Source organism: Octopus bimaculoides, chromosome 20 (genome assembly GCF_001194135.2).
Source record: "Octopus bimaculoides isolate UCB-OBI-ISO-001 chromosome 20, ASM119413v2, whole genome shotgun sequence".
NCBI lineage: Eukaryota > Metazoa > Mollusca > Cephalopoda > Octopoda > Octopodidae > Octopus > Octopus bimaculoides.
The window spans coordinates 45705675-45715849 of NC_069000.1; the positions used below are offsets into that span (position 1 = coordinate 45705675).

The window sequence follows — 10175 nt, forward strand, 5'->3', positions numbered from 1 at the left end:
AGTTCTCATACTCGGTCATAATGTCTTACATTTAAGATGATTCCCATGCATTTCCCTGAGGAGAAGTTTACATTTTTAACATCGCCGATTCCTATGGATCGCATAAATTGTAATTCTTCGAAACATATGTCGGAATAAAGTATGCAGTTATAGCATGCGTTTTCTCCATTCCTTAAATTTTTAAATATACTCAAATTCCCAAAATATCAAGGAGTTTCTGCCTCACCAACAGGAATTACACCACAGTTATTTTGTGATCTTTGCTACCTTGGTTTCTATTAACCCATTTATTCTATCAGAATTATTATTTATTAGGATAGAATAAATACATATAATTAAATATTTAAATATATATATATTTTACGAAATTCAATGAAAATACATAAAAATAATGATAATGAATAATAAAAATTTAGTGATATCATATTGATATCGTGGGAATATTTAATGGGAAATATGTGTTTAGTGAATACTAATTATTATTGCATCGCTATTTGGCTGGAAATTCGTGAGTTTTATCCTTAAATTACTGCATTCTTCCGAATTTAGTTTGTTTATAATTCAGCCCTCTTAAGGCTAAAAATCGTTTCGTGTGTTTATCGATTCCTTGGTAATCCTCAGGGGTCAATGTTATACCAATAATATGCTGGAGAAAAGGGCGAGTAACTCATATCCCCCCATTCTCATTTTCCCCTTTTTTTCTCTTCCTGTATCTGTCCTTGTCATTGGTGAAAGTAAATCATTATTGTTATTGTTATTGATTTTGTTGTTGTTGTTGTCGTTGGTGGTGGTGGTGGTGGTGGTGTTATTTCAATTAATCACTGTTTATAGTGATTAATCAATTTGTCGGTCGAGTAGAAAGAAACAATTAAATCTTTTTAAATGATTGATTACACCCGGTGACATGTGATGAGGTGTCACTGACTGTTCTACCTGCCTCTCCACAAGTTAACCTTTTTTCGGGTCACTGAGAACACAACTCCTCCAATACGGTTCTTCTGCACATGAGTGCCCTCACTGCTCTCTGCCCCGGCACCATCCGCGATCACTCGACTCGCTCGCTCCTTACTATCTTTCGTGTCATCGTTCCACCGTTCCCAGCAATAGGTTCATTTCTCCTCCCTATTCCCGCCGTCACCCTATTTTTGTGGACACCAGTACTTGCTCGTTTGCTTCCTCGTTACTGCTGTCCACTGCCTGAACGAAAGCGACGTTGAAAGCATCTCACCTGACTTCGATGGCTTCCACCAGATGTCACAACATGACGCTGTCATGCGAGTTACCTTTAATATCGCGTTTTTAAAAGATTTTGTCGTCAAGAAGCAATTTTAAGACGAGAGAACTCAATTTACATCTGCAGTCGAGCCACATTTGGTATCTTTTGAGTATGCCAGAGTCGAGTTACTTGCAATTTATTGATGGCAAGCTTCTCGTCATCAACAAAACCCATAACGAATGAATTGTGCAACGAAAACGAGCATTGAGGACGACAGAAACATCTGGCTAAGAGTCGTAATGCCTCATTCAACAAAGCACATGTTGTTGTCTTGACCCCGGGCAACTTTGGTGTCGCGGTGGAAGGGGTCGTCTGATGAGATATTGACTCCTGCATTCGGACATGGCGTGTAGCAGACACCCTCAGGACACAATATTTGATATAATAATACATGGTGACGTAACACAGCATACGATTTGTTACGATGCGATACGATAAGCAAGTAAACTAGATGTTTCGATGCTGTAAAGGAAGCACAGCATGTCTAGATTGACCTCACTTTATTCCCATGCCTTCAATAACTGCATGTCGTATGGTGGTTAAGATACAACTGTAAGAACAGATCTATGAACCACCATTAGACTTTCGACCGACTGCCATTGGTCAACAGACGACATCTTGATCCAAGTTGAAATGGGCGACGCAACAACACCAACGACTTTAGTTATGGTAACGCTTTGTGTATCTTTGTAAACATTTTGTCGACATTGATTGTGAATCATTTAACATCGATAGAATAATACCACTTATAGAATTAGGTTAAACTACTTCAATTTTTTTCCATTTACACCTCTTCTCTCTCTCTCTCTCTCTCTCTCTCTCTCTCTTCCATTTTTATTTTCTTTCACTCTTCCTATTTCTCTTTCTTTCTTTCGTTCTTTCTCTCTCCTTCCCTCTCCCTCTCTATATCTCTCTTTCGCAAGAGTAATTTCATTTTCAGAGACAAATTATATTGATTCATATTGTTCATAGAATAATGTATTGTGAATTATATGAAGTATGAGTATATACATTATGTTTGTGTGTTTGTGTGTGTGTGTTTGTGTGTGTGTGTGTGTGTGTGTGTGTGTGTGTGTGTGTGTGTGTGTGTGTGTGTGTGTGTGTGTGTGTGTGTGTGTGTGTACACACAAGCGCTCATGTATTCGTATGCATGTGTAAAATCGTATTTCTATTCCTAAATTAATAATTTCTATTTTGTTTCTCTCACTTTCAGGTGAATTTGGAGACGAGGAAATTATGCTGGCCAAAAGAGGTGCTGAACAGACAGATCCCCAATTAGATTCCAAACTTGACCTTTCCAGAGACTTCCATAAACCACGTTATCGCCCCTATAAACAAAACAGTTCGCAGGTACCGAAAAAACCCTTGGAAATGGCGCCGATCGAACCGCACCAAAATGAAAACACCAGCAAAAAACCGTCCCGCCGTCACGTGACTAAACTATCACGTGGCCCTAGTCAAAATATTCCGGATGAAAGAATTTCACCTGGAAAGAGTGAAATCAGTCGACGAGAGAGAAGACAGTGGAACAAGCGTTCGAACTCTTTGTTTTCTCCTCACGTGACTAATCTGTACCCGTTTGAAACGATTGACGTTAGTAACAGCAGCAACGCCGGCAACCTTAGCAACGACCTGCCCAACGGCCCTGCTGAAACTAGAATGTCGGATAACGCTGCTCTGGACAGGAGAAAACATCATATTCAAAACCGTCGCAGGAACGGTCAAAAAGCCGTGGAATCCTCGATAAGTTCCCGAGGAGTTTATCATTTAAGCAGTCCACGAACATCAGAGAAAAATTATCATTCTAGTAAAACTTCTGAGTTTCATTCCAAACGTCTTCAACGAGAACGTTCCAATGATATGGAAAACAACCGTAGCCTGTATTGTAGCTCTCGGAACAGTACTCACTCGGAAGCGTTAACCGATGATTACGGTATGGGTCTTAGGGACGATGGTGTCGACCTTTTGACAAAGAATGATATGAAAGACAAAAAGTCCCACTATAATAACAGTGATTTCAAATTAGAGAGCAGAGGACCGGTCTCTTATTTCAATGGCTATGATAAGAGTTATGGCAGCAACATGAACAACAACAGCAATAATAATAAGCATAATAGTTATTATGATGATATTGATAGTAATAGTGATAGATATGCAAACACGCGATTGGCTCACAACTCAAAAGATAAAAGGTTCGAATTAGGGAACTTACATGACGCTAGTCCGTTGAGAAGTTTGATGAAATGGGAGTATGAAGATCTGTATGGTGGAAAACGACCCAATTCGGTTCGTCCAGCTCGGCCGAAATCAGCCGTGGTCAGTGCTCGGACACATGCGATGACCATTACAGACAGCGATGACAGTTCCCTAGATGGGGACATAGAGTAAGTATTCTTTTGGGTTTTACAACTGAACGGACGCATGTGTATGTGTGTATGTATTCATGCGTGTATGTATATGTATGTAAACATATACATGTGTGTGTGTGTGTGTGTGTGTGTGTGTTCCTTTGAAGAATTGAGAAATTTGAAAATAAATCTCTTTAAGAAACTGTTCCTGTGTAAATGAAGCCATAAATGAGAGAGAATATTTCAGCTAAAAAAATACTTTTCAGACGGAAACAATCGTGTAGAGAACCCTTTGCGGGAATCGAACCATCGAACCACATGTTTCTTGGTGTTTTGTGGTATCACACAGAAACTTCTATTGATGAAATGAGGATTTTGTGGCAATTTAGAATTTAAAAATTATAAAATAAATAAAGCTATTTTGACCGTCTTCCTGGCCAAAGCATTTCCGAAATTTTGTCCTGAGCGTCCATGCTTGATTTCCGACTTTTACTTCGTCTTTGTTTCATTACGTTCTGAGTAACATAAAGTTTTGCTTTCCTAAGTCCTAATAAATTGGGAATGTGTATGACTCATCTGATGTATGGAAGCCAGAGAAATATCTCCTGTGTATTGTACGTGATGCACGACACAGGTAAAGTATTAAAAAAGGTTCTATCGATAACCACTAAGTCATTTTTAAAAGCGTTCCATCCGTGACTATCGTGTCTGTTTAGCTTTTTGTCTGTCTAAATCATTTTCATAAGTTTGTGTTCAGCATTTATGCTTGTTTTCAGACTTTTACTTAATCCTCGGTTCATAGTCTGATTAATACAAAGCTTTCCGTTTCATAAGTCTCAGGTAATTCTGATGGTTAAAAAGAACTGGGAACGTGTATCATATATAATTTATTTCTTTATTGCTCACAGGGGGCCAAACATAGAGGGGACAAACAAGGACAGACAAAGGGGCTAAGTCGATTACATCGATCCAAGTGCGTAACTAGGTACTTAATTTATCGATCCCGAAAGGATGAAAGGCAAAGTCGACCTCGACAGAATTTGAACTCAGAACGTAACGGCGGACGAAATACCGCTAAGCATTTCGCCCGGCGTGCTAACGATTCTGCCAGTTCGCCGCCCTAAACTCTGATAGTATCTTTCTCTTAGGATAATGTCATGCGAGGAAAGGGATGTTGTGGCCATCATTCGCTTCTGAGACGATATCAGGTGTACTGCGTAAAATCTGAATATCTTATCGTTAAGATTGTAAAGCAATGCGCCGTGGTTACTTTCAACAGTGAGTGAATTATTTGCAACCGGGAATTGAAACCGGACCTCGGATCCAGACATCTGGAAGCAAAAGTTCACTACCACAACTTATTAAGCGCAATAAAAATTAATAATTGATAACCGATATTGATGAGCTGCCGTCCAATATAATCGAACCTCACATGAACAATGATGTATCTTTATGATAAAAAAAGGGGAGACAATCCCATTGAAGGCAAACCCATTAAAGCTCGTAATTACGATGGAAGCTCAAATATCACCTTTATTTAAAATGTAACAACGGTGTGTCTTTACAAAGTATATATTATTAATCTGTTCCATGCTGAGACTTGTTTGTTAATCTTTATCGATCTCTAACCGCCTGGTGTGGATGGCATAAATGGCAGAGAAGTTGGTTGTTTTGCTATAATGAGTTCAATATAAGATAGGTCTTTTAGTTTCCAGCTAAAACAAATTGATAAAACAATCACATGGCCAGCGTTCGAAGCATTTGTAAACATATGTTCGTGTCTAGTCGTGACTACACAGGCACCTGAAGCAATTAGTAAAAGCATGGTACACGTTATTAAGCTGTCCCCATTCGTGAGTGACGGCTGCCTGTCTTGTACATTTCAGCTGATACACATCTGTGACTCCTTTTTTATTCATCCCTCGTTGTAAAGGATTGTATTGTATGAGGCAGATTATAAATGTAATACCTTCAATTTTCCCCTCTGCCAAATTCTTTGTTTAACCTCTTGTCTCTCCTGTGTATTACATGTGATGCAGAGGACATATGTCCTTGACGTCTACGCATTATATATGATACAAGGTGGCGAGTTGGCAGAGACGTTAGCACGCCGGATGAAATGCTTAGCGGTATTTCGTCTGCCGGTACGTTCTGAGTTCAAATTCCGCCGAGGTCGACTTTGCTTTTCATCCTTTCGGGGTCAATTAAATAAGTACCAGTAATGCACTGGGGTCGATGTAATCGACTAAATCCCATTGCCTGTCCTTGTTTGTCCCCTTTATGTTTAGCCACCCCCCGCCCCGTGGGCAATAAAGAAATAAATTTATAGAGAAACGACTGCATTAAAGTTGAACCCGCATCAAGTTCTACAATGTTATGCACATAAGAAGGGAGACAAAAACACGAGGAATGGTAAGAAAATGGTTTCGGATTTAGAGATAAAGTTAGCGATTTTATTAGCAGAGATTTATTCAATTACATCGGCTCCATTACTTGACCTGAAAGGATGAAAAGGAAAAGTGATCGCAGCGGCATCTGAACTCAAAACGTGGAGATCTGGGGGAAATTCTATTAAAACATTAGCCTGTAATAAATAGATAATAACTGCTTCTCATTTAGGCACAAGGCCAGTTCGACTTCCGTCGGATATACTTTATCGAACTTGAGAGGATGAAAAACAAATTTGACGTCGCTGGAATTTGAACTCAGAACGTAAGAGGATGGGAGAAATATCGCAAGGACTTTCGTCCAACGTTACAATGACTTTGCTGATCTATCGCCTTGTGACGGGTGGAGGCAATAGTTAATAACCATACACTAGTTATATGGACATAGCGCACAACTAGCAATGTATCATGGCAGGGATTGCACTACACATGACATGAGTTAAATAGGTAAATAAATAAATAATTAAATAAATAATTAAATAAAGAAAGAAAGAAAAAAAGAAGTATATATATATATATGTCTTCTCTTGTTTTAAAATGCTTTCTCATAAGAGATTTTTGAAATATTTTTCAGGTATGTTGACTTGGAGGAACTCTCTGACGGGGAAGACGCAATTGTTCTTATCGACCCCGAATCAATGAAACATCAGTCGAATAATTCCTGGAAAGACGACGATTCCGATGTCCGGCGATCAGTCTCCACGAAAGCATCTCAAGAAATCTCCCCACGGCAAAATCCAAGATTTGTCAACAAAATTTCTCAAGAGAGCAAACGATTGCGAAGTAATGGCTCGGAAAGCGGGAAGCCGGATACAAACTGGCTTTTTGCTAACAAGAATAGCGATTCCAGCAAAGAACGTCGTGAAAAACGGAGAGAATCTCTGATGGATCCCACCGATCCGTCTGAGTTTAAGCTGAACGGACAGATTCATAAACTTAATATGAAAAAAGACATGTTTGACTTATCTTCTTTCAAAGACAATCTGTCTCTGCCAAGAGAAGCATCACTCACTTCTTCGTTTCAGAAATACAACAGAGATAGACTCTTGTCCGACAGTCTGAGACAAAATAATGCTGTGTTGAAAACGCAAACACAGCAGGCAGATCGATCTGATATGATACGATTTGAAAAGAAAGAACTTCTCCCTCGTCGCAGTTCACACCCACCTCTACCGAGACGGTTGAAACCATTATTCAGGAATATGCCTAACGATGGTGAAGGCAACGAACTGAACGAGAATGGTTTGGCTTAGTCACGCCATCAGTGTTATATCTTTTGTTTAGAAATTGATTTTTTTTTCATTCACCAAAATTTGGTAATAAAACTTTGATTATTAAACAAACCTTTCCCGTTACATAAATATATATGTAGCATATTATATGACGCACATATTAGGTCGGCGCCTTCGCCCATTAATATTTCCGTAATTACAGTCTGCCTTTTGCTTGTTCTTTCTCGTTCCACAATGAGAGGCTTTTTCTTACAGCAACAATTCATTTTGAAAAGACAGACCACTTCAAAGCATCACGTTTTGTTTTTCACGCCACTAAGACATGAAACCATCGCATACATTAAAGATACATTATTCGGCAACATTTCATATAGCACGCACTCACACACACTTGTATGTATATATATATATATATATATGTATATATATATATATATGTATATGTATATGTATATGTATATATATATATATGTATATGTATATGTATATATATATATATATATATATATATATATATATATATATATATATATACAGATATATATATACACAGATATATACACAGATATATACATATATATTTATATGCATATATAAACATATATATACACATACATATATATATATATGTATACATATATATACACACACAATCACACACACACACACACACACAATATCCAGGGTGACGGTGTAATTATAGAACAGTTCACCGTATTTAAATAGCTGGGTGATATAATTGAGAAAACAAAGGAACGAAGCCATGAAATAAGAGCACGACTCGGTACAGCGAGATCAGCCTGAAAAACAGTCAATGCAATCTGTAAATGCAGAGTTCTTAAAAGCAATATCAAATTAAATCGATACCTACACCACGATTGACAAATAGTCAACACAAAACTTAAGCTCAGCGTAAAGGAAAACATATCGGTAACATTAGAATATGTATGAGTGACGAAAGTATTACATTGGTAATCGTAAATAAATGATTAATATATTGCAGGAGAAAGGGAGGAGGAGGAATAAGGGGTGACGGTGATGATAATGGGGATGAGGATGATTTTGGTGGTGGTGGTGGTGATGACAATTTAACAATTTACTCTACGACAAAAACATATTAATAATTGAGTGATATCAGCAAGATATCACCCAATTAGAAAATTAAACTAGATCAACTAATTAGCAGAAGTGCACAAGCAAGAATTCTTTATTTCTTCAACATAGAAGAATTTTCCATCCTCACGCCGTATGTACCGATGGAACAATATAGATAGATCAAAGAACCCATGCTGATCCTTAATGTCCCAAACAAGTACAGCAATATACAAGATTGTTGAACAATGAGACTAAATTATCAAACAAATACGCCGGAGGGTTAGAGTATACGGTCATCTGAAGGGGTCGTAGAGATCGTAGAAGAAATCAACGAATTAGGTAACCTTTCCACCAGAGAAGTATAAAAACCTCTGACCAAAGAACCAGTGGTAGAAACAATGGAGGTCAGGTCAAGTGATGTGGGGAGGTAAAAAATAATTAAACCACTACAGATATACCTGTTAATTTACTGAAGAAATTACTAGTGTACTGTAAAATAGAATCTTTAGCTGTCCACAAAGTAAATTAAATAAACAAGATGGAATAACCATGGGTGCTCCCTTAAGGCTCATGTTAACGGCATTTTACATGACCGCAATATAGAACAAAGTGCATATGATATAAACCAGCCGTGTGGAAAACACACCAGTCGTAATAGACATACAGAAAGAGGTTGAAAACTGAAAGGAAGCTCCACAGAATAACTCCGAATATAAATTTCAACACTTATAGGAGCGCAAATAAAACTTTTATTAGCAACAGTTTCCTTTCTTAACATAAACATTCACATAGAACACAGGTATAACAAACCAGATATTGTGATCTGAGACTAAGGGGAAAGTTATGTACAGCAGTGAAAATCGGTTACCCAGTAGATGTTAACATAGTTAAAAATTGCCCAGTAGATGTTACCATAATACTAAAGATTGGTGTGGAAGAAAACATCTATGTTAATTAATGAAAGATCTGTTACTACAAAACCGGACTTTAGGTCTGGGTTTATACCTGTATATACTGGGTTATATGGCTACTTAAGTGTCTGATTTAACATCGCTTATTAGGATCTGGGCTTGCCGAAGCCTGAAGGATACGACTAAATAGGAAATAACTGATAAAAGCATTAAATGAAACTGAGAAAAGATGTAAGAACAATTCCAGATGTTTGGTCTGTAATTAATGAATATATACTCGCATGTAGACATACAAACATATTTTTCAGTTTACATGCATTAGTCAACCTATACTGATCTATACATGACATGGCATTCATGCTAATACACATGTATATATGTACACATTCATACATATTTACATTAAAAGCATATAAAAAGAAAGAGAGGGTCAGGCGAAAAGAACAGGAAAGAAATATGTTACATATTTCCTGGTGATTACTAAAACAGCTTTTTTAATAAAATTAACTAATTATCCTCTCCTTCCCAAATCTAAAGAAGAAATAAAATAAATAGAGCAGAAAAGTTGGAACGGAAGCTGAAGAGAGGAAAATTTTCAAAATGGAAAATGACTTGTTTCTTTTACGCATGCAAAAATATGCATCATTAAAAAAAGGGTGATGTTTCACTATTTTACATCCGTTTCACTTTGAAGGTGAAATTTATGCTTTTAATTTTTTTATTTTTATGCGATTTGATCGAATCTCACCCTCAAAACCCTAGGAAACCACACATTTAGGCTTTAGGCATCAGGTTTATGGAAATAGTTGATGAAATAAATTAATTTTTATGTACACTTTTGAAATTGTTCTTCTGTTTCAAACGGG

General features: G+C 37.4%; 1 protein-coding gene across 1 annotated transcript in view; it reads left to right on the forward strand.

Moving 5' to 3' along the window:
* Positions 1-7414, forward strand: part of LOC106870283 (bromodomain-containing protein DDB_G0270170) — a 43024-nt gene extending 35610 nt beyond the window's left edge. Inside the window, exons 3-4 of the mRNA XM_014916307.2 lie at positions 2490-3660; positions 6646-7414. Coding sequence (XP_014771793.1) covers positions 2513-3660; positions 6646-7324 — 1827 coding nt within the window. The 5' untranslated portion in view covers positions 2490-2512 and the 3' untranslated portion in view covers positions 7325-7414. The remainder of the gene's footprint in view (positions 1-2489; positions 3661-6645) is intronic.
* The last annotated feature ends 2761 nt before the right edge of the window (positions 7415-10175 follow it).